The sequence below is a fragment of the Dermochelys coriacea genome, chromosome 10 (genome assembly GCF_009764565.3).
Source record: "Dermochelys coriacea isolate rDerCor1 chromosome 10, rDerCor1.pri.v4, whole genome shotgun sequence".
Classification (NCBI taxonomy): Eukaryota; Metazoa; Chordata; order Testudines; family Dermochelyidae; genus Dermochelys; species Dermochelys coriacea.
In genome coordinates, this window is record NC_050077.1 from 4,179,884 (window position 1) to 4,205,288 (window position 25,405).

The following is a 25,405-nucleotide window of genomic DNA, read 5'->3' on the forward strand; positions in this document are numbered from 1 at the left end:
CAGGGGATTGGACAAGATGACCTACTGAGGTCCCTTTTCCAGTCCCACCTCTATGATGGTATTTTGGTGGGAGGGCAGGAGGAAAGTGAGGAAAATGAGGAAACTGCAGTACCAACTCCTTAGATAGATAGGGATGTGACTAGTTTTCATTAGAAGTCTGGGCACCATGCACACAATTAAACAAAAGTATTTTACGTGACATTTCGACTCTCTGCACTTGCCAAAGTAGATGAGCATCATAATCTTAAAGTTATCCTAAACTCTCCAACCTGTGGGTTAGTATAACTGAGAATTTTCTGGTTTAAGATAATTATTTTCATTCCTGACTTTGCAGAGTAGGATTTTCTGAAGTAACTGACATGCCTTTGCAGGCTTAGCGGACCTTTTAGGTTTGGGCAGTCATTAAGTTCCTGTTCTAAGGATCGTGCTTTTTTTATTGAACTAACAGGTCTCTGGTTGGCCTGTGCTTTGGAAAAAGAAGAGGGTTAAGTATTGAAATTAAATTTCACTTTGTCTCCTTTCATCCACACAATATCTAAGAGCTTTATATGTACTGTATGTCTATTTTTCTTTCTTGCTGGGCAGTCAGTGGTGCGTTTTTTACCGGTAACTTCACTGGGAAAATCCATCTCCAGGCACCATATACGTTGGTGTGTCGCATGTGGATCTTGCATGTGTTGGAAGTTCATGATGAACCATATTACACTGAGTTACATACAAATGAGGTTTTCGTACCTTGAAAATGAATGTGAGTGATTAATGTTCCCATGCATCTCTGATATTCTCATCCTGGTTCATGCTGTACTTAGATATTGGTTATTACCGTAGGTGTAATTTAAAAGTCTGGTGAATGAATGTTGCCTGTTTCACCAGAGCCTGAACCTGGATGTGATGATCTGAATTAAGTTGAGTTTCAGTTGCAACCTTTCTCAGCAGGTGGCAGCATAAGGCAATTGACATAAAGTAATTTGAATGTGAAATTTAAAGGTGGGGGAGTTGGAGTGAGAGACAAAGTTGCTTAAAAACCCATTAATCCTTTCTGTTAGACCTAAAAAACCTGTCCTGTCTTATAGGGAAGAAGAAGACCGAGATATTGCAGCAGCAGTCAGGGCATCAGTAGCGGCAAAACGGCAAGAAGAAAAGAAACAGGTAGAGGATAAAGAGGATGGCAGTCGAGGTAAAAAAGAAGAATTGAGGGATCCAGAAGTGTCCAACACTAAGCGAGTGCCAAAGCCTTCAAATGAAGCCTCAGGTTAGTTGTTTGCGTGTTCTGATGGCTGTAGAGAATTCCAACAGGCATGAGCAAAGGTGTGAATGGTTATGGAATTCATGGCAAAGAATTGATTTTGGCCATTAAAGAGACCAACTCAGCTAGTCTGTCTTGAAACATATCTGCGTGTCATTCCTTCCTTTGGGATTGCGGCAGTGTCTTTACATTTAAAATGGATCTGGGCAGAAATATTCGAACAACCAAAATAATCAAACCAAAGCATGCACAACATCCTGATTTGGCGTACAGATACTGGTAGGTTTAGATTGCACTCCTTTCTAAGTTGGATGTCTCTCTTAGTGTGAAGAAGTTAATTTCCAATATTGGGGTAAAATTGCTAGAATCAGAAAGCTAAGGCCTGCCATGTTGTGCTTTTTCAACTGAGGTCATTTTAGGCTTTAAATATTATATACTAAGTACTGGTGTTTTAATGTCATTCTGTAACCTAAGTGCGAAACATTCCTGTTACAGTATCATAAAATGCACTGAAGACTCGTATGGCATTAACCTCTCTATTTATCTGGATTATATTTGGAGTCAAGAATCAAACCTGTCACTCTTCTTGACTATAGTTAATGTGCTGCAAGTTAAACCCAGGACATGGGGAAACGGTAGCAAATGTAGTTATCAGAATGAAAAAGTGCATTTTTACATTAGTTTAAAATGTACGTCCATTTTTCTGAATTAGAATATCACAGTTAACAGCGGCATAAAGTTCCAAAACCGGAATTAGTTATGGTGTCCTGATGCTCGTTGATAGTTTCCAGGCGGAAATGAATTAATTTTAGTTAAGAGCATTTCTTTGGTCTTTTTGTCAAAGTTCCAAAAGAAGCAGCTGCTAATGGTGCTTTAAGCCAAGATGACTTTCCAGCGATTGGCTCAGCAGCAGGGCCTCTGCAACGGTAAGTTTGTGCAAGATCATAGCAAAGTGAAGGCTGGTTTATAAGCTCACTTGGGTTCCGAGTTTGGCAGATAATAGTTCTACAGGTAATTTGAAGTTAAATTATTTCTGAGAAATTACTCCCCCTTCCCCTAAATTCTGGCTACGCAAACCACTCACGTGGCCTCTGTGGGACTGCTTGACGAGGTGTAGGCTATCACTTCCCATGTCTTGCTTGATCTAAAGGTTGCTTCAAATAAGTTTCTAATCATCCCATATCCCATCCTCTTGGACCACTACTCTTTTCTAACCCTGCAGTTTATCTCCACTAGATAGCCAGCATGTACTGTGGGAGCATGGATGTGTGTCTTCCTCTGAAGCCAATGGTGGTCCTTAAAGGGGCTACCGGATGACCGTCTCAAAGTTGGTGGCTACTGGAGTGCCACTCTAAAGCCTGTGGTTGCTTCTGCTGTGTACCGGTCCGGAATGCGAGCCTTCTAAGGCAGGGTCCAAGTCCAGACCCAGACAATGTGCTCCTGAAGTCTCACTAGACTTGCAGTGTGACATCTCATGGGAGGGCTTTTGTTACACATGACCTATTTGTAAGCACACATGCATTTTAATTTTACCCACAATTACCTGCGAGTCTCAACGCCTCCGCTAAATGATAGTATTTTTGAGGGAAAACTTCAGTTAGATGTTGAGCTCTTTCTGCCCAGTGGATTTGTGCCTCCTCTGTGCTGACCTTGTGACTGCTGTACACAGTGTTTTTCCTTCCCGCAGCTCTGCTCAGCCAGCATCGGTGAAGCTGAAGGAAGAAGACTTCCCAAGCCTTTCCTCCTCTGCAGCACCCACCATCACTTCTGGGGTGTCTTTAACATACACAGTTTCTGCCAAGAAAACAGCCTTTCAAGAGGAGGACTTTCCGGCTCTGGTGTCCAAAATGAGGCCTAATGCTAGAACAGTGTCAAACATCACATCTGCATGGAGCAACAGTTCCAGTAAAAGCGCGGTTAAAGCCGTCACTTCCCTCAGCTCCAGTTCAAACCATCTGGCCAAAAAACCAGCACCCTCGAAAAGCAATAAAGGAAGCAGGAAGAGCAGTAAACTCTCCCTGTCAGATGATGAAGACAGCGGCAGTGGCCTGACAACCCAGGAGATCAGAAATACACCGACAATGTTTGATGTATCCTCCTTGCTAGCAGCTTCCACCTCACAGACTTTTACTAAAGTGAGCAAGAAAAAGAAGATGGGAGTTGAGAAGCAAAGAGCATCATCCCCCCAGCTGCCAGAGGAAACCTTGCTTCCTGCATCAACTTTGGAAAAACTGGCAGAAGCTGAGCAGATTCCAAGTGCCCCTGCAAATCTTCACCTCTCTGACAGATCCACAGCTGTCATGAATGGTCACTTGGAAAAATCAGTAGCAATTTGTAATGCATCCAAAGAGCCACCTGGCCTTAAAAAGCCTCCAGTGACTAACCAATGCCCTTTATCTCAGGAAGACTTCCCAGCACTCGGGAGCTTGGGACCATCTAGAATGCCACCACCAGGTAACCCCTGCAAAAAGTCAGTCCCATTCTGACTAGCTCAAATAAATGGGCTATGTGAAACGTGCAAGAGAGAGGAGTGGTTTCCATGGGTAGCCAAAATTACTCTTAAAATGGGAACAGTAGCTCACAAGGCTAGAGTGTAAAGTAGAAACATTTTGGCCCAGCAAACCGCATTGAGTAGCTTGAACTCCTCCCCTGTGGCTCTGTCCTGTTAAAATTCCATTGAAATGTTGGGAAATACTTGCCTCATTCAACAGCAGAGCTGCTGTGTTCTGTCTGGCACTTAGGGTAACTTGTAGATAAGCAGCCAGCCTCCGAACACTCCTGCTTGTCTAATGAGTAAAACCAGGTGGACCTGTGCGCTTGGGTATTCCAAGGGCTAGTTTAGAAGCGCCTTTGTGGAGGGACAGTTTGTCTTTCTACTACGTGTGGACAGTAGCTAGCAGCACGATCACAGTACAAATAATAAATACACATAAGCTTGATCTGTCAGTTACTCTAGCTTTACGTGGATGTAATGCCCTGGCTTTTAGTGGTGCTATGATGGGTGTAACTGAAGTAACACAATAGTGAATCAAGCCCCTAGAATTGTGTAGTTTAATGTAGTCTGTGCATAGCGAATAGATAGGGCAGTTCACTCATAAACACAGACCTGCTGCCTTCCGAGTGGGAAAACTCATGCTGAGAGCTCTCCCAGAGCAAAAGAATGACCTAAATGGCAGGGAAGAATCTGTGCTTTGGAGGAAAGTATCACAGAGAGGTTGAGAGCTGGTAGCGACTATTTCAGATTGCGGTAGTTCAGTGTCTCTCCTACACCCAATGCAGCACAGGGCAGTTGCATCTCATGAAGGTGGCAATGCACCAAGCCTTGATAGTAGAGCTCTCGGTTGTGTGTAACGCCAGATGGCAGCCTGCTGGAAAATGTCAGTTGTGTGGTTCAGGTGGAGTAGAGCTGTGACCTTGCCATTTGTTCCATTATGTAAAAATGTGTTTTCCACCAGTGCGTGTTTGTACTTCACTTTCTGTTGGAAGCAGTAAATCAATAGGGCTTTAACTTTGTGTCAGAAGAACAGTCAGTTCGTAGCATCTTTTGGTGGGACTAGGATCAGTGGCCTGTAAAACAGCAGCTTAATCCCTTAGTTTGAATTGTCTTCAGATACATTGGTGCCTGTTCAGCTGTTCGGCTCTTATAAATGGTAACGTATCATGTCTGCAGACTTTTGAGGGAAGGGAAGGAGTGGATCTGAGAGATTGGCTGTGTAGCATAGACAGTGCACTAACTTCCTCCCCATTCTGTGCTATTTTAATCTAGGCTTTAACTCTGTGGGGCTATTAAAGAGTCCCCCTCCGCCTCCGGGGCTGTCAGTGCCTGTTAGTAAACCACCTCCAGGTTTTACTGTTATTCCATCCACCAATGTCTCTGATCCTGTCACTACATCTCTGAACGAGTAAGTAAAAGCGCTTCGAGAATTCACATTAGTGTACACACAATCTGTGTTTAGTTCCTCCATGTAGGGGTTCTTAATATTGCATGCTGCTTTGGGGCAATTAGCCTGAACAGGTGAGGTTTAAGAGGCAAGCAGTATACAAAAGTAAGGGCCTGATTCAGATCTCTGTTGTAGGGTCTGTGAGTCAGATTCCTGGTGATGTGCAGAGAGGTAGGTGTCAGTTACATTTTGGTAGATAGGTATGAATCTGAGCAAATCTAAACAGATGCAACATGTATGTTGTGGGGCGGGGGACCAGCTCAGACTCCCTCATATTTGTTCCTAAACCTACAGCGAGAAATCCTTAAAACCTTTGCATAGTGACTCCATCTCACCAAGGGAAGCATGACTTGCTGTCAAAAAAAGCTGTTCACTTCTAGTGTTGCACAAACATATGAAAGTTCCTTGCAGAAGACACCCACACCCATAGGTTGTAAACACCAAGCTTAATTTGAAAGTGGGTTTTTAATTATCTGGGATTTGTGGAGGTTCCAGCTGATGCCACCATGCTGTTTAAGTAACTTGTGCAATGGGCAGTGGGTTGGGTTATGATAGTAGATCAGAAACCTTTTCCCATTCTGCTTCCGTATTGGCATATCAGAATCCTTATTGCTGAAGCAATAAGCATAGTCTTGAATTTGCCTCCACTCTAGTAGTTGCAATATACTGCTGCCTTGTAATAGATCACTATGACTCACCTACTAGAAAGAAATATTTGTCTGCATATGGGAACTTGCTTTTGGGGGGAATTTATGAAGTATTCTAAATGCCACTCTTGGTTCTGATCCTTTCCAAGTTTGGTCTCTTTGGCCATGTCTGCAGTGGGATGGGAGAAGGGGTTGGGTTTTTTTGTTTTCCATTAAAATTGCTACCATGAGATAACTGTCATCCTCATACAGACATCTCCTGTTGTAAATAACTCCCCTTTGGTCCCAGTTAGTTAACACAGTTTATGAAGCATGTTTCAGATCAGTTTGGATCAAGACTAGATTAAACTTGCATTTTAAGTGTTCTCCCCATCCAGGAAGAACTGGGAGCATTGGCAACATGCACCCATCTCCGTGGGATGGGTGCATGTTGCCAATAGGAGTTCCGTGTATAATTGGGTGAAGCGGTAGCATACCCTGTGGTGAGAGATTGGCAAGGGCCATTGTAACAAATCTAAGACATTTTTCAGTTGCTTTCCATTGCGTGGGGTGTTAATTCATTTTCTTTCCAAATGCAGGCCAAAACCCTGTCGAGGATCTTACTTGATACCTGAAAATTTTCAGCAAAGGAACATTCAGTTAATACAGTCTACAAAGGAATTTCTTCAAAGTGATGAGTCTAGATTCAATAAATTTAAAACTCATTCTGGACAGTTCAGACAGGTAAGTAGTGGAAACCCTTAGAAATATTTGAAGTCCTACTTGGTTGTCAGCTCATTGAGCATTGAGGCAACAAATGAACAGTGAGGTCGAGTGGTTAGAAGTGCTGAGGGATGAATTTCACCCTTGGTCAGTATACTCTTTCTTTTCATTGCTAATTGTCCTGATTCTCTTTTAACTAAAGGGGCTAATTTCTGCGGCAGAGTATTACCAAAGCTGCCGAGAGCTGCTTGGAGAGAACTTCACGAAAATCTTTAATGAGTTATTGGTGTTGTTGCCAGACGCAGCTAAGCAACAAGAACTGCTTTCTGCTCACAATGACTTCAGAATTAAGGAGAAACAAGGCTCAAACAAACCCAAAAAGAACAAAAAGAATGTCTGGCAAATGGACTCTGCTTCTGACCTGGACTGCTGCATCTGCCCGACGTGTCAGCAAGTACTGACTCAGCAGGACATACCCTCCCACAAAGCTTTGCATATTGAGGATGAAGAATTCCCTTCCTTACAAGCAATCAGTAGAATCATCAGTTAGCTTTCACAAAGACCAATAAAACAGTCTCAATCTTAAACGTGCACTTTTTGGAATGAGGTTTGTAGTGTAGTGTGGCCAACTGTGAGGGCCAGTTGAGTGTTCTTACACAGGTTAGCATTGGGAGGTTTGGTGCAGCCCTGCCTAAAAGAGCTGTATAACGGGATCACTGGACTACACCTGTATCTAATTAACACCCAAAATGTTAGCTTCCTAAACACCTGATTGGAAACAGGCTAACATTGCAGGTTCGTCAGGCGAGTGGCCACCTTCCACCTTGCAAGACACTACAGTTAAAGGGTGAAAATATATCATTGTTATTGGTGGAAACAGCTCTACAGTGTTTTCCTTAATATTCTGGTTACAGCTAATATTCTATCTTTGAAGCCACAAAGAGTGAGGGAGGTAATTAGTGCAGAGTTAGGGAGAGAGATGGAAGCTGCTACATTGGTGAATAAGACCATTAAAATGTATGCTGTAAATACCTAGCTGTTTATATAGCAAGGAATATTCCTGGCTGAAAGCTGAAATACTACTACTACTACTACTACTACTTGAATTGGACTTATCTTTCTCTGTGATTAGTTGAACCTGGGATTTGAAGTTGCCTCTGACTTTCTATGTAATCGTGTTCTATAAAGAAACTTATTTTGGAGTACTGCATGTAGTAAAGTAGTGTTCAAAGCTTTATTCTCTTCAAAGGGCATTCTGTTCACCATAATTTTATTTAACAGCTGCCATATTTGATTTCTTGGATTTGTTAATGCAAAACAAACGGCATATTGGAACATGAAATGCTGCTGGTCACTGACCATTCTGTTATTCTGCAGTGCCTTTAAGTGCATTTATCTCTTTACTGTGGTCTGCACTGAAGAGGATAAGCTGTTAAGAATTGTAGGAGTGTTTTACTTCCTGGGACTCCCTTGGTGACAACAGTCTGGAGGAGCTTTGCTCCTACCACTTGGCATTTATAAATCCCAACTGGGGGGAGTGGGGAGGTTGTTTATTATCTTAAGCAACTCCTCCAGCAGCAGCTTTAACTCAAGGGAGTGCCGAACAGCTTTCCTGCGATGCACTTTCATAGCTGTAGCTTCTTAGTGGCTGATACACACCAATCATGGCAGACCATGTTTAATTTTTAACAGATAAGAATAGAAATTAAAATTAATTTTTGAGCGACAAGACAGTGCGTTTAAGCAGCACTTTGATGAAACTGAGCTTGAGCTGTGGAAGCATTAGTCTTGGCTACAGAAATTAATTATCTTTGCCTTCTCTTTTATTATTGATTTTGCTTGATGCCAGACTGCACTATCTGTGGGTTATTTGTTTTCATATAACTCAGGATATTTTTGAATACCTGATCTTCTACCATTATTCATAGGGCCAGGCTATATCCTCTGAAATGGAGAAGAGAAATGATTTTCTAAGGGGTGTATCTTGTTGCATGATGGTGTATATGATGCATGTATACATAGCAAGGGTTAATGTTTTCAAATTATTGTTCCTAAGTTTTAAATCTCCATTTCTCATGCAATAGAGATTGGTATTTTTACGTTTGTCGTGCTACCACCATTAAAAAGTACTTTTACTATGAAGCACTTACATGCTTATCTGCTAGCTGCTCATAACACTTTTATAAGCAATTGACCCATGATGTAAACTGCTTTCCCCTTGTCACTTAATTTGGTTTGTAAAGTTCAGAGGTGATGAAATGCATATTCTTTGAAAGAGCATCTTATGTCTTCCCTTTATTTTCAGTTAGTTTCTTCTGTGTTATCAAACAGTTACGTAGTCCCCACCTAGGGGATTGAGAACTTGAAGTGACCCATTTATCTAGCCTGATGTCCGTTCATTGTTCCATATGCTCACATAATTAAATAAAGTATTATTGGAGTTTTCAGGCCACTTCTATTAATTTTTTTTAAATCTTTATTGAAAATAAGTTGCAGTTGGTACACGGACACTGAAAATACACAATCACAGATTGTTCTTTCAAAAGATCAATACAAAAATTGTAAACATTTTTATTTACTCCCATACATAGTCCACTCTATACTACAATGCACGTAGGGTTATTGACAACTGCAACTCTTTGAAACGGTCTGCTTGTAAAGAGGTATCTGGAAAAAATTAAATTCGCAAACCCCATTTGGTATCAGTTTGATATTAAAAACTATTAAAGAATCTGAGGTTTAAATGCATATTGCAACAAAATACAGGCAGCTAAATTTGGGCTTCAAGTTGATACATTAAAAGGCCATCGTTTAAGCCTCATTTGTGAGGTGGTTGGTTTTTGTTTTTTTGACACGAATGGCCCCGAGAAGCACTGTTTGTTAAAGTACCATGAATAAATGTATAATGGAAATGGGCTAACAGGCTACACACACACACATCCACTCACATTAGAAAAAAAGGCCAAAAAGTGAGTTTGTGGTAGTTCTATATAAAAGAAATACTGATTTCATGGAAATTACTTAGTGATAAATGATGTCCTTAAAGTTAGCCTGGATCACACCTGCAGCATGTGGAACTGAAACATAATCTGCAAACACTAACTTTTTGATTTGTGGTAGGAGAGACGAGGGAGTGTGAATTACTGGCAATGCAGACCTGAGGAAAAATAAGAAATGTACATGCTAGAATAGTAAATGCTAAGTATTAACATGAACTGATCTTCAACATAGCTGTGAAGTACGGTAAGTACTACTATGTGCACCTTACAGGCCAGGAAACTGGCCTACTTCAAAGCATCTGTGCAAAAACCAAACTTAACTCTGTGGTGGTGATGACATTACTAGCACAGGGACCAACCTCTGTATGCTATTTTAAAGACATTTTGTTATGGACAGGAAAAAAAAAAAAAACTTTTCTACTAAACCTCAGTTTATCATGTCATCTTTACTCACTGGAAATAATGAAAAGGTAGGAAATGATACTTTTTTCCTTAGTGAGACATTGCCAATATACAGCTGTTCTTTTGACCCTACAATATTGAACATGCGAAAACAACAATGAAGCTTACACAAAAGCACACTGTTTGCTTGTTAACCTCGGTGTTGAAATGTATCTCTGTTACTGCACCAAGGCATTCTGTATCAAGGCTATTTCTATAGAACAACTCTCCAGCAAGGCATATGTGATTTTTTTTTTTAAACACTATTCTTTACACCCAAACTTCATGCTAACACTAATGCAAAAGCTTTCAGCAGACTAGCCTGAGAGCCTCATAAACTGGCCCTCTATGTTAAATTATCTACTGGGCTTTTGGAGATCTCTAGGGAACATGATGCAGTATATATTTAAACAGCCTGTAAAAACAGCATATGGAGAGCAACTCCATGATGCTCAAATTCACAGCAAAATCCTGGCATGCTTATAAGATTTGGTCTGGATCGTTACAAGAAAAGCAGCTAATATCTACTGAACCACAGTGAATTTACAACAGAAAAATAGGGAAGAGAAAGGGGTGATCTGAATAAGTAATATGTGAACCCCCAAATAATGTACTATTACTATACTGACATCTAGTAATTTGCTAACCATAGTCCATAAGAATCTATTTAATTACATCTGTATCTGTGTACACTAGTCTACTTCACAATTCACTGACACGTTAGATGTGCTACCACAACAGTTAATGAACAGCACTATTAACACTTAAAATGGCTACAGGGAATGCCTTGGAATCTTGCAAACTGCTTGGAAACAAGATTTAATGCAAGTGGTAGGCATGTCTCATTACCGGCTGCAGTGAGGTCAGATGTCTTATGCTACCTTTAAGCCTATTTGTTAATTCAGAAGGTTCTTTAACAGCTAATAATCTATGCTACTACCCATTAAAATAGTTTAAACAGAAAGTTCACCACACTGGCAAACAAGCCAGAACATTTCTTTTGTTAAAAGTTTTGTAAATACTGTTTCCAAGGCAGGTGTGACTTGCGCATTTCAATACAACATTAATTACACTTTTCTGACGTGACTGGCTAAAACAGCCTCCTGGGGCTGTGTGTAATTCATCACTGTTGCCTAGATAGGGCAGCAAGTGTGCAGTGGCTACCCATGCTTCCACACTGCTTTCCCAACACTGAAGGCAGATTAGCTTTGAGTCCATGGAGGCTGGAGCATGGCACTTGCTTTTACTCTCTTAAGCACCAATACAGCAGGGAGTGGAGTAATTGGGGGACAGGGAAGGGTTTCAGCAGTAGAGAGCAGGGCAGGACTTCCTTCAGCTGAGCAAGTGCTGCTGTAGTCTCACCTTGCACTGACTGAGTAGGTTACAGCTTTGTATGTCTCTGATTCTAAGCCAGTAGCAATCTGCAGGGCTTCCCTGCCACCACTAAAATTTTCCTGGTGTGTGGTGCTTAATCCACCTCCCCAAACCTGTCAAAGTAGCCAGTTTCCTAAGGGGGGGGTCACATTAAAAGTGTCATTAAACATAGTGACTATTTGAGCGAAGATTGGAAAACAAAATGTGGCCCTAAGGAGAGCAATGGTGCCCTTTGATTGTGAAGTTAATGCCTGCAGGTGTTGAATCACAGCCACATTGTCTTTCCTCTGTTCCTCAAGCAATACTTTAGGGTTGCTGCCCCCAAGGCCAGTCATTATTGGTGTGTCTGTGTGGGGCTCTATTGTTTGCATTGACTGTACTCTTGTACAGACCTCGGCGGAAACCCATTGAGTGTTCCATTTGGGGAGGAAAGAAATGAGAAAATGCAATGTAGGCCTCACGTGCTTACATTCATATTGTAATATTTAGCACATTTACACCGCTGATCAGGACAGTTCTAGCAGTCAGACAGAACTTAGTTCTTTACAGTTACAAGAAAACTCTGGAACAGGTATATAATTAGAAAAAATACAATGTACTGAACAAACATCTCACATGTACAATCAATTTAAGTAAACATTTAAATTGATTATAATTTTGCTAAAATATTAACACAAGTGTTTTGTGCTGCTAAATTTTGAGTGTTCCCTCTAAGGAAAATATTGCTACAGCTCTACTGTACCCTGTATGAAAATAATTTGATTTTTTTTTCACCAGCAAGACTGATTTGGAAGAGAATCACAATGGTCATATAATTAACTTAGGTGTATAATGTACTGGGATTCAAATGTTCTTTGTCTTCTTAATGTGAGGGTTTCTCAGTGCGTTCCTGTCAAATGCAATCTCCCCAATGCATTTGCCTGTTGCATCTCCCTGCTTCAGGCCAGCAGGAGACGCCTGACTAAAGAAGAGCGGCAGTCTGTGGCTTGTCCAGCTCCTTTGCTGACTGGGACAGGAACCCTTTGGCAATGGGATTGAGTGATGCAAAAATTCTCAGGTGTTTGGAACATCAGCTTGGGTGCAAATTCGTCTCAAAGCAGCGCCAAAAATGACTGAAACTAACCGGGGAGAAGTTTTTAGTTTGGTCACTGTAATGTGAAAAACCTGCTCCAGTTTAATATTCTAGACACTGGCAGCTAAGCTTGTGTCTTTCAGGTGCAGTAAATGTAACTTTCACTGGAAATGCACATTTTAAACCTTTCTGAACAGTCAGGAGTTCAAGTAACTCCTCAGTGACAGAAACTGCTTATGACTGTGTGTCACTGTTAATTAACGTACTTATTTTCAATTTAAATAGCTGTTGAAATGAGCCGTGTTAATGATGACAAAATGGTTTTTTCCTACAAGAAAAGTGGGGGAAAGTCATTTTAACTAGTTGCTCATCATGAGGTCAGAAGTCATAAGACCTTTCAACTGCCTCATTAACACACATTTTGCAAACAAGAAATATACTTTTGAACTGGCTCTTGTTAAAAAAAAAATTAACCGAATAAAATTGATCCAGATTAGCAATGGATGATCTTAAATACAGAGCAAAGCTCCCATCATGGCAGTAGGAGCGTCAACATTCAACTCATCCAGATGTGTCTGCTATCCTTGAAGTTTGTCCTCAGAAAGAAAATGCCACAATCCCCCTCCCCCCCCATTGATCAGCTGGATAACCTGGGAATGTGAGCTGGGACAGAGTATTACTGGGATAGACTAGCTACTGGATTTTGTATAGTTTACATTCATTTGATTCTAATAAGACGATCATTTTGTAAATGATAACTAAAATTCAGGCATTTTCCCCCTTACATTTTATATGAACTCACTTTTTTAATTCTCTCACATTAATTGAAGATATGGGTCATGGTTTACTCTTCATTTACTGCTCATGCTATCCACCTGAATGGCTTTTCAATCTTGCTTTATAACATCTAAATGGTTTACATATTTTTAGCGGCTGCAATGTAACAATATATTCACACCTGAGTTTATTTGCTTCTGTTAATGGCAGATGGTGGCACTTGCCAATATCAAAATAAAGGCCATGCTTTCCATTTGATTAGATTTAAAGTTGAGTCACTCTCTTTTAACACACCCACACTACTTGTGTCAGCAACTTTAAATGATAGAGTAAATAACTGTTCAGTATCACTGGTAGCCATCCATTGTAAATTTGCAAACTCTTTAGTATGACAAACTTTACATTGGCGCTGCACTGTAACATCCCATATTTCCCACTAATAAGTGGTCTTTCCAATTAGCAGACAATCAGTTGCAGAATTGTTTTCCAAACCAAGCTGAGAACAGTCATTTTTAATTCCCTAAACAGATACAATGTCAAAGCAGGTAAGAGATTTGATTATTCAACATTTTTTTAAAAAAAGCAAAAGCAAAAGCAGTGATGCCTGAATCCTAAGCTTAAGTTTGCAACATCTGTTCAGTTTTTTTGTATAGTAAATATATACAAATTAGAAACAACACAGAGATTATTCTTTTTTCTTTTTAAATTTGGCACTGTCCATAGACTCTAGTTTCTATGCAGTACAAGAAAGCTCTGTGGTGGCTTCTTGCAGTGGGAAGGTATGAGGCTAGAATGAACGGGAGCAGTGTGTGCAACCCCGGGTTCATCAAAATGAGAACAATTCTGTGTTAGCTCTGGAAGAACGAGATAACCAGCAACTCATCAGCTATTGTGTTTTCTAACAGGAGCATTATTGTCTACTTTCCCAGGCGCTCAGCAAAATTCAGTGCTAATATTTGGCATTCAAACAAGTCAAAGAGAATTGTGGTGTTGTTTTTGTGGTTGCCACGTGTATTTTGTGTAGTAGCAATCTTCCTTCTGTTTCAAACTTAGAGGGTTTCAGAGTAACTTAGAGGGAACACTGCTTTTTTTAAAAAAACCCTTAGGTGTAAGACAAGAATCAATACTACTGTACAGAATTCACTGCACAACTAGCTAATAGTAAGTTACCCAGCACTGACTTGCCACATTAAGGAAATGGTACTTAATACACTTGCAATCAACCAGTTAACTGTACTGCACCATGAGGAGACTTTGTCTATTTTTACATGACTGTGTTGAGCCCTCCGTCCTTTAGTAAGTTGGCACCTGGTAACCTTTTGGATTGGTGTCTATGGTCTCAGTAAATGGTGGGCTCTGATAGGTTTCCGTGCTTTCAATGCCGCTGCCAGTAGTGTATCCTGGGTAGCCTGTATTGGGGTCAGTGGCAAATTGATCCGTGGCAAAGAGAGACATGTCAGTCCCCAGGTGGTATCTCTGCATGGCCATCACTGTCAGGGCAACCTTTAATGAGGATCAGGGAGTTCAGAGAGTTAGTGAAGGCATCAGCAGTTCATGACACAGTGTTCCTAGACAGATGTTTCCACCCTTGTCTGCCTGTTCATCACCTTACACAGGGGCCTGCGTGCCTTCTCCCATCCAGCCCCCTATGTGTGGTACCATCAGCCCCATCCTTCCATGCCTACATCCAAAGGCCATGTCCTCCCTGCTGCCGCCAGGGACTCTACGACTTGTTCCCCTTCCCGAGCCTCTGCGTGTGTCAGGCCTTCAACTGTGATTGCTACAGGCCAGGGGCCACCACCCCTAGCTGTGTGTGTGCACAGCCCCTACTGCTGAGCAGGGAAGCAGGACTACAACCTACATTGCTGGAGCCTGCCCCTTGCGTGGTAACCAACAGTTTAACTGCAATAACTAACATGAGGCTAAAGGATGTGTTTCCATACACCACCAGGTAAAAGCCAGAGTCTGTTTGGGGCTGACAGGTTTCGTTGCCTGGGGTCAATGGAACCAACTCTCCAGAGCCAGGAAGTGTTGGGTGATGTTCCTATCCCTGGCTGGCCAGTCAGGTATGGGGGCAGTACAAGGCCCTCTGAGACTGAGACAGCCACACAGTGCCCCATAGCACCAGGCAGGGGCTCCGGCTCAGCACTGACTCTGAGAGATGAGTCCCAGTGATTCAGGCACCAGCACCACCACCAGGAGCACACCTGGGTTTCCGGTGGTCTCTGGTCAGCAAACCTTTCTATTATTGCGCACGCACGCACGTCCCCAGGGCTTAAACTCCAGTCAGGTGAGAAAAGAGCCAGAGGGAACCGTGCCCTCTACCCAGGAACCGCCTGGCTTTAGAGACTCATTTTATTGTCCTCTAGACTCAGAGGGCCGCTTGCTCTTGGGCTTGCATTGCTGGAACCACCAGCAAAATTCAGGTCATTGTATTGAGTCAAATCTTGGTAGTCTCATAAACCCAGCAAGTAGGTCAATTCTGCAGAGACTCCTTGACCCCTTTTTGAGGTTACAGATATTCAGGTCATAGACCGTGGGAGATGTGAACAGCGGCGCTGCAGGAATGACGCACCTGCTTTTAGTTCAGGCTGGTTCATTAACAATTCTATTAGTTTACACATGACAGGCCTGCGGAAGCTGCGAGCCACTGCCTCTGTCTCTGCCATGTCTCACTTTGATATACTACCAGTGCCCACGTAGTATCTGTTTATTTTCTGTGCACTGATTATGTAAAGCACAAGGGTTTATTAGCAACAGCAGCAGGCTCAATGTCAGAACAGCTCTGCACTGAGTGGGGGGAAAAAAATCCAGTGGCAAACAAGTCCAACCACTTCCAAATTGTGACTCAACACCTAGGTAAATTGCATAAAACTCAGCAACGTTATCAGCCAGTTTCATTAAACAGATGTCAAAATCCTGGTCGCAGAGCTGGGCTGTTGTCACAGTCTTCACTTATGCTATTCTAGCCCCAGTTAGGGAGCACCCAAAAGCTATTATTGTTGAGAGGCCCTAGCAGAAATGAGTGGGTTTCCATGAATGGGTCTGTACATTGTGGAGGGTATTTGGGCAAGGGACTGCACCATTTTTAGCAAAGCAGCTGCCCAAAAGTCTGCCCCTCTTTGGGCATAAATGGAACTAACCCAATACAGGCAAAAGCCCATCTGGGTCAGACCCCATCTATCAGACACATCAAAAGCAACAGCCAGGCTGAGTGGTGGTGATCTGGGCAAGGAGGGAGGTTGCCTGGTGGCCAATAAGATGGAGAGCGCGTCTCTCCCAAAGCATCTTTGTGGACTGCTACATTAAATGCAGAGTGTCGCAATAAAGAGATCAGGGACTGTGAATTAAGTGGGGCTACAGGGAAGCTGAGATGAAAAAAGATTTATTGGGATAATTATAGAGCCAGGGAGCAGCTAAACTGGTGAGTGAACTGGGGCCAGGCCCAATGCTGGAGAAGCCTGGACTATCCTTTGTATGAGATGATCCAGTTCCTATAGTGCAGGATGATGGAATTACTGCAGATCTTACAGGGTAACATGCTCAGGACCCCGCATAAAGCTTATGTGGGCAATGACAGGAAGCATGGGGGAGCAGACTCTCTCCTGCACACCACCCCAAGCTCTTTAGTAAGCACACAGAGTATTGTCTGACAGATCATTTCAGCTGGATGGCCATGCCTGGTCTGGTTGTGTTACCAGTTGGAGGTATGAACTCCAACAGGGCATCCAAAGGCATGGCTCTGAGATTAGCTTTCTTTACATGGTATCTGTCTAATTCAGGCAGTTATCAGTTTTGCTGTCATATTTGGCACATCTTCTGGGTAAAGTTCTGCTGCAAGTCAACATGACTCCCAGGAGCCAGAGGAGCATCACGTGGATAGATGACTTCCCCCCCCCCACCCAAAAGGAGACAAGCAAAGCAGCTCGTTCTTGCTATTTGCAGGCAGGACACCTTGGGCTGTGATCTTGTCAGATCTCGCAAGCTAAGCCGTGTTAGGCTTGGGCAGTACTTGGGTTAGGGTCACACATTGCTGCGGGTGCTGCTGACTGGCTTGCAAAGGAAGGTGTAAAACTGAGATGCATTTGGGTGGTGACTGAAAAATCACCTGGCACTCTTTGCCTGGACTAGTTCTATCCTATCCTGGACTAGTTCTATCTTGGGTGATTCATTCTACTCATCCTTCCTACATTTGCCAGGCTGTCTCAATTTACTGCTCTGAGGATATCAGTTCTTTCTATGGGATTGTTACGCTCTGAGGCACAACGCAGAGCAGGGCTTGCTGTATCTGTGCTCGCACTTGTTTTTCATACCGTGTGTTTCGTTCCTTTCACTTCACTTATTGCCTTCCTTTCTGGTTAAAGAAAGCACGCTTTGCTTTACTTTCATTTCTCTCCACTCCTGGTGTTTGCAGGGAAAAGCTGACAAATCAAATCAGGGGCCTGGAGGCAGCCTGAGTCATTAATTGGCAAAAAATGGAGACTATCTGTCCTTCTGGAGGGGAGGGCTCACATGCTAGTTTAGGGAGGGATTTTCCAAAGTACTCAGCACTGGTCTTGCTCTGCTCCCCCATAAGCCAATGATCAGTGACAAAGGCTCCCACTGCTGCAATGAGACCAGAGTTAGGTCAACATGGAGAGCTCAAAGACAACTTTCCTGCCAGAGGAGGCTTCTGGGAGGCAGCACCTCTCTGGCACTCCACAGAACGGGCTACTAGCGGGGAAATATTTCTGAAGGTTTGGGGATTTATTCCTGGAAATCAAATCACTCACCGAGCTCTAACTATAGATACTGAAATGATGGGTTTTACTGGCTTGCTCGCTAGTTCCAGTGGCAGGTGCGGGTGCTCAGCACTCCACAGGACTGGGGCCTTGGGAGGCTGGGGGAAGTTTGGAATTCCCCAGACTAAAGGGAGTTATCCAGCCAAGTACCCACAAGTTTCAGCCTTACTCCTCAGCGGTTTGACTATAGCTGAACTGCAATTATTTCTTTACTACAAACCATCTTTGTCTGGCAGAACCCCGGTTCCCCAAATCACATTTCCTAATTCCTCTTTCTGCTGCTCAGCTGTGCAGAGATCAGAGCTGTGTGTCCAGATCAGATTTCATTTCCCTGTTTCTTTTACCTCCTGACCTTTGCTGTCTCTCACTCTTGGGCCCTTTCTGCAGCAACTCTTTGTTCCTACCAGGGGGGTGAATGATCATGGAGTTGTATGTACCCCGGTTACATTCACTGGAGTCTAACAGCTAAGGCCCAGCACCACGCTTGGAAAGCTGGTGTGTGAATGGCACAGTTAGCTCTTAGACCTTGGGGGATGATGGCTACCAGAGCTCCCACCTCACAGAACAGAGGGGGCAGGGCAGGCACAGACTTAGCGCTTGTCTATACTAGGAAAACTGAGACACATACTTCTGCATCTACTCAGCTCCTATGGTGGGAGCTACTGCGGACACGGTGCCAGTGTCTTCCCCCACCTGCTCAGAACCTGGTAAAAACCCTGCCAGTCTCCACTACAACTACAACTTCAACTTCAACTATGCCCCTCTGGAGAACTAGAAGCCTGGCTTTTCCCCGAGTCATTGCAGCCTTTTGATTCATCAGGGTGCTGAAATTCCCAATAATGAAGAAAAAGATCAGTGACAGTGATGGCAGGGTGAGTGCAGTCCTGGTCAGATATCTGGGGTATCCCACTGCATCATGGTGAGGTTTCTAGTGATCCTGCTACTTCATCCTCCTGCACTGTGGCAGGACTGATTTTTTTTTGGAGTCCCCAAACCATAACTCATACATGGGTTTTTAATCGGTCCCTGAGAGTGATTCCAACTGCTCTCCGGACAATGTGTTTTGTTGGCCCCAGATTGTTCTTTTAGCTATAAAAACATTTCTAAAGACTTTCCCTGCTGAAGCTCTGCTATGAAAGAGAATCAGAGCCAGGATTTCCCTTTGTGCCCATGAACTCCCTGCACAGTGGCACGTCTCTCAATGAAATGAGAGACACTCTCTCAACTTCGTAAATCATTAAGATCTCAGCAGGTGGTGGCTGAGGGCACAGATCCACGTCCACTGAGGCCTATGGGAGTCCTGCCCTTCACTCCACTGGGTGCAGGACCCATCCCTGAATTCACATCACCAAAGATGAGGAATAGCACGGCTGGTAACCATGTGCCTCGGATTAATCTAAGGCAGCGGGCATTGTGCTGCACTCCCTTGTCCCAGCTGGCTATTCCCTGTAGGCCATGATTTCCTCCCACTCACACGTCTGTGATCAGCTGAGCATCTGGAACCTAAACTCACCCAGGAGAGGATGGAGAAGAATGAGAAGGCGATGGCTGCCCGAGCGGCATCTGCTCCTTGAGACACCCCTTTGCTGTCTGGCGTGTGCTGCCACTGGTTGGCCAGGAAGCAGAAAGCTACGAACCACAGGAAGGACCACAAACCTGAAAGAGAAGGAAGGCCGTTAGTGGGGTCCGCAGCCTCCTGGCATTCCTGCTGAGCACCAGGGAGAATCACAGACCTTCCGAAAACCAGGCCCTCTTTTCAGGGGTCCCCAGGAAGCCAGCACATAGAACTGGAAGAGCCCCCCTGAACCCATGGAGGCCAATCCCCTGCTACTGCAGACAATCCCCCATATCATCCCTGGCATAAACTTACTGAGCTTCACCTGAAAACTAGTTAGATTTCCAATTGGACCCCCAAGGACAGCGGCACCCCGAAACACCAGTTCCTTCTTACAATCTTGGCCAGTGCTGGTAGGTGTATCTGTAGCACCTTTCATTCCAAAGGCCCTCAAAGAATTTTAAGCCGATTTAGAGCCAGAGCTCAGAAATCTCTACCCAGGCAAGAAGTCCTGTTGTGCTCAGCGGGTCTATTCACACCACTAAGGATTGCAGCCTTGGGCTCATGTTCCTACCATGCTCGGAGATTGCTTCACCCACCTACCTAATGCAGCCACCACTGGGTAGAAAGTGGCAGCTGTTTTAACAGCTATCTGTACCCAATGGAAATGGCAGCAGGAAAAGGCAGACTGTAATTCCTTGAGGTGGAATGTGGCCAGATCAGTGCCCTTTACCCTTGATCCCGAGGGGTCAGGGCCTTGTTTCTGTGTGTTGCATAAGGAATAAGCAAAAGCAGGAAAATGAACTGTTCTTCTTGTGAACCGATTCCACAATCTGCCAATGCAAGAGGCCTCAGGCTCTCTCTGCTCCTCTCACATAAACGGGCTATCGTTCTCTAGCCTGACGGAGACAAGGAAGACGAAGCTGGTGATTTCCTACTGGAATCCAAGGCTGAATGAGACTGCAGATCCCTCCCGTCCAGTCACTTGACAGCATCAGTAGCTGGTATTAAGGCCTTGGGGAAAAGCAACCCGTATCAGGAAGCAAACACCACTGTCACTCCCTTCAGCAGAGGGAGTCTGTGTTCAGGCATTTGTGCTTTCGGGTGAAACCTTGACTGTCCACGGCAGTTACCGCTCCTTCCCTCCCACACCCCATCCCAACACCTAACTGACAATTTCCAAGTGTTGGAGTATGACGGGAACGCGAACACTGGGAATTGGGCCGCAGCGCTGTCAGGCCGGAGTCTGAGAAATCTTGACTCTTAAAAAGGAAGGTAGCAAGTCACCTGTAAGGATACGGACTGTAAGCCTGTGGAGCAAGGTAGCTGCCAAGTCACTATGTGACTGCGGGGAGAGAAAAACGAAGCTTTGCTAGAGGCTCTTCAGTACAATACAAAACAGTATTTTTCTTAGCACCAAGATTTGTGTGTCCACATGTCCAAGTCTTTCAGTTCCTGCGATTGTGTTAATTATACTTTGAGGAAACAGCACAACAATTTCTCTGACTGCAGAGCATGGAAAATGCCACCTAACCAAACAAACCCAACTCTTCAGATGTCAACCTCCCCTGGTTCTGTATGATTCGTTTTGTCTCCAGGGTGAGCAAGGTCTGTGGACCGTATTACACAAAGAAAAGAAATTACCAGGTAAACACAGACACATTTTCCTATTCTTCATCGTGCTAAGGACCACAGATCTGTTCCAATGGGGGCTTCACATCAGTGCCTCCACGGTGAGAAGCAGGATCATCCTTGAAATATGGACAATGAAAACAAGGTCTATTATATCTCCTCCCTCAACCCCTGGACATTGAGGCTTGGAGAAGACTTCTGCCAGAACAACAGCATTGGCTAAGATAGGATGATCAAGATGTAGATCTTGCTAAATCTATGTATTGATGGCTGTGGGGCTGCCCAGCCATTCTCAATGCATGAGACAGGCCTTCTCTGCCAGACTGTCGGTACTCCTAAGGATTGAGCTTTGATTCTTCAAAAGCTAATCGGATTGGAGATTGTAGCTACTGAAACGATGTTATAAGTGGAGAGGAGAGACAGTGACACCCCCACAGGGGTTCAGTCTGGAGAGCGCAGCAAGGAGCTGAATGAGGTTCCAAGGTCATGTGCTCTGACCTGGTGGGGGGGGAGGGCAGGGAATAAGGGTTGACACTCTTACACCATCACCTGGGGGCCTGCCCGGAGGTACTGGAGTCCGTTTCACTGGTTTGACATAGCGGTTGGTTGAACTACAGACTGTGCACCGATCAGCAGGATCCATTTATCGCTCTCGGGGACCCCAACAAGAATCACCAGTAATCACTTCCCCCAAATATCCACTGGGGACCCCTGGATAGCTGCTGGGGGGAGGAGGTGGTGGCAAAGTCTGGGAGGCCACTGCAGAAGCTGCAAACAATAACACGGACATTAGGGCATCGCTGGGGCCTGCCTTCCCATTCTCTTTGGAGTGGCAGGAAATCCCTATCCCACTATCCCGTCTCCCCAGGGAGGGCGAGAAGGAGACAGAGCAAGAGCATGTCCAGGGCAGCTGTGGACGTGTGAAGTGTTTCCCAGTGCTCTGCTGGGAAGAGGCTATGCTCTGACATTCCTTGTTCGTTTTCAGTATATTTTCATTATTTGCTCCCCGAGCAAGCCCTCCTCCCCTACGGAGGACAAATGCCCTTTTTGTGTGTGTGTGCACACACCCTGAGGAATCAGCACAGGGTCCGTGACCTGCTCCATCCCACACTGATCTGCCACGCCGCGCACTGTGAGATGAGCGGGGGAAGAAGTGCGGATTTTATTTACTCATTTATGTCCCTCTTGGAGTTTGCCCCCATGATCTGGCTCAGAGGTGGGCCGGAGGAACGGAGCTCGGAGATTGCTCTGGAAATATTTCCAGTTGGTAGCCATCTCCCTGCCATCAGAGACCAGACACGTCATCTCTCCTCCCCGACATTGGCCCCTTCTGGCTTTCTCAAGGAAGGAGCAACAGACGGACTCCCCAGCAGCTCTAGCTCTCTCTACTGCATGGGAGCCACATAGGTCCGATAGGTCAGTTTCTCCTGGAGGGCCAGCCTGGGATATCAGCAGGGATCCCCTGGGATGTCTGGGTTAGAGGAGAGAGCTGGGTCCAAAGGCCCCTGACTGCAGTCTCCATCTGTGCTGTGTCCATTTTCCACCCTTCCAGAGGGAGCTGAACTCTGCAGTGAGGAGCATGCTGACTGGGGCAGGCTCTAGGGGCTCAGGCATGAAGATCTTCCATCTGGTGTCACCGTCCCTCTGGAGTTGAGTGACATGGGGGCTCTTGTCCCTGGAATGAATGGGGTTGTTTTTTTTTTCCCCCCAATCCTGCCTGGCCTAGCTCACTAGCTCCAGCCATTGCAAACACCTCTAAAGAGGAAGCTGTTCCCTCAGCTCCATCTCCCCCAAGGGCAAATGCAGCCCTGGAACACAGCTAGGAATTAGACAGACACTTGACTGAGCCACAGGGTAAGTCAGAAATCAAGTTTGAAATTTCCCTCCAAAAAGCTCAGCAGCAGGAGGGCTGCGGGAGCCACTGGGAGGGGACCAGGACTAAAACTTGAGGGGTGGGGACATAGACAGACACTTCAGGGGCCAGGCATTCCCCTGCTGCTAGCGTCTGAGAGGGCTGGTTCTCCCCCCCCCCCCCAGCCTGTAAGCAGGTCAAAGCAGCCACTGTGGACCACAGCATGATGAAGAAAAGGAAGGTGCTAAGATGAACTGTAAAAGTCAGTAGATAATTATAGTTTTGGGAACTGCAGACATCAGAGTGCAAACACCAGGGAAGAGACATTACCACCATAATTACAGCCTGGTTTTAAACAAGCTCACTTCTAAGGGAGCAGCTGTAAGAGCAGATGGACGAGAAAGCAGCAAATGGTGAACTGTACAGCTTCAGGTTTCAGAGTAGCAGCCGTGTTAGTCTGTATTCGCAAAAAGAAAAGGAGTACTTGTGGCACCTAGCTTCAGTGTCTCTTCTGCTTGTGCCACACTACAGTATTCCATCAACCTGTCAGAGGGAGTCGGGTGTCAAAATTCTGTCCCTTTCCAATAATAACCTTTCTGCCTAAAACCCGGGGACGCTCGGTAAGTCTGCACTGCCCGCAGCACCGAGCCTCCCAGTTTGGGTCCACAGGTTTGCACTACAGGTCTCAAAACGGCTGTGTAGGCATTGCAGCTCAGGCTGGAGCTTGGGCTCTGAGACCCCCATGAGGAGCGAGGGCCCTGAGCCCAGGCTACTGCCTGAGCCCGAACAGCTACACGGCAATTTTAGAGCCCTGCAGCTTGAGCCCCAGGAGGCCAATTCAGCTGACCTGGGCTAGCTGTGGCTGTGCGCGACTCTTTTATTGCAGTGTATCATACCCTCTGAGAACTAGCCTGTATTCATGCTCATTCCACAGAGCTAGGACTTTCCAGGGTACAATGAGTGATGAATACCAAAACACCCCCAAGCTGGGACAAGCATTCCAGGTCTACCATAGACTGAATGTCCAGTCTTCATCCCAGTGTGAGAAACCTCCTGGGTTAACTCTTTCCTGGCTACTAACCCTTCCTTCCAACCATCATAGCCTGTAAACTGTCATTCCTTTTGAGTCGCAGGGGCAATTTTATTTTGTGTCTATGTCTACAAACATACATATATGGTTTCAGAGTAGCAGCCATGTTAGTCTGTATTCGCAAAAAAGAAAAGGAGTACTTGTGGCACCTTAGAGACTAACAAATTTATTTGAGCATAAGCTTTCGTGAGCATATATGTGCGCACACACACAAGGCTAGAGTCTCAGCTGGCGTACATCGGTGTAGCTCCATTGACAGAACGGAGCTGAGGACATGCCTCAAAATTAGAGCTGGCCAGAGGACGACAACTCTGTTTTGTGACAAATTTGTTTTGTTCCGCACTGGAATGGAAACCAAACCTTTGGAAGGTTGTCCGTAAGTGCAATTGTGTCAAAAGGCCGGTTTTCAGATCACAAAGATCGGGTGCTCTCTCTCTCTCTCTCTCTCACCTCCCAGAAGGTTCATCCTGGCCCTGAGAAACTTTCAATGAAATTGATACATCTTCATGGAACTTTTTTGATGCTGACAAAATGGCATACTTCAACGCAAAAACATTCCATCGAAGTATCTACACATCTACTCCTTGTCTTTGTATTTTTGTTTTTGTCACTTCCCAGATGCATTTTCATTGTTTGGAATCTAACCAAATAACAATGCAAAGGTTATACAAAGAAAGAATAGGGCAAAGCAGCAGCAACAATCCAAAGGGAAAAAAGAAACCCATCCTCATAAGGAAAGAAAAAAATGAAAGTCCAGGTACCAGAGGGGGCAGGCTGCAAAGTCTCCAGTGGACTATGTGACACACAGACAATTTCTTTCCACATCCTGGATGAACTTTATGAATGATGTTAACCCTTACTGAATTAGTTTTAACATCTATGGGGTTCATTGGATTAAAAAATCCAATTGTGCATGTGTTATTGTGACACAGTATTCACCTTCTCAAGTGGGGAAGGGCCATGCCAATGTACTTCCTCTGCTATTAATCTGCTGAACACACACACACCCCAGAGAGGTGCACAGATTAGTTCAAACTGGATTCTCCAGGGCCCAACAGACAAAGGAAGGAGAGAGAGCCTGGTTTTAAACTGCCTCAGGGCCTCCTTCCTGATCCAGCAAATGGACAGGACCTCTGCTCCACACAGCGCTCCAATCCTTTGGGTGGGGTTGGATGGACTGAGGCTGCCAGAATCCATGCTAGGGGGCGAAGCTAACTCTGATAAGCCTATTAGCAGGCACATAGGTTCTTCTATTTTCAGTATGGTTTCTCTATAAAGCTTAAGAATAAAGCAGGC

General features: G+C 44.6%; 2 protein-coding genes across 5 annotated transcripts in view; one reads left to right on the top strand and one right to left on the bottom strand.

Annotated features, from left to right (window-relative positions):
- ZNF598 (zinc finger protein 598, E3 ubiquitin ligase) overlaps nt 1-10,239 on the top strand; it is a 24,694-nt gene extending 14,455 nt beyond the window's left edge. For 2 of the 4 annotated variants that reach the window (XM_038418722.2, XM_038418719.2), the window contains exons 7-13: nt 449-484; nt 1,074-1,252; nt 2,091-2,172; nt 2,934-3,700; nt 5,013-5,148; nt 6,413-6,557; nt 6,739-10,239. In XM_038418722.2, coding sequence (XP_038274650.1) covers nt 449-484; nt 1,074-1,252; nt 2,091-2,172; nt 2,934-3,700; nt 5,013-5,148; nt 6,413-6,557; nt 6,739-7,086 — 1,693 coding nt within the window. In that variant the 3' untranslated portion in view covers nt 7,087-10,239. The remainder of the gene's footprint in view (nt 1-448; nt 485-1,073; nt 1,253-2,090; nt 2,173-2,933; nt 3,701-5,012; nt 5,149-6,412; nt 6,558-6,738) is intronic. The other 2 variants (XM_038418723.2, XM_038418720.2) reach the window with 1 other exon arrangement.
- The window catches only part of SYNGR3 (synaptogyrin 3), a 47,177-nt gene continuing 31,159 nt past the window's right edge, over nt 9,388-25,405 (bottom strand). The window contains exons 3-4 of the mRNA XM_038418725.2: nt 19,494-19,636; nt 9,388-14,702 (exon numbers count right to left, since the gene is read on the bottom strand). Of these exons, the coding sequence (XP_038274653.1) occupies nt 14,493-14,702; nt 19,494-19,636 (353 nt within the window). The 3' untranslated portion in view covers nt 9,388-14,492. The remainder of the gene's footprint in view (nt 14,703-19,493; nt 19,637-25,405) is intronic.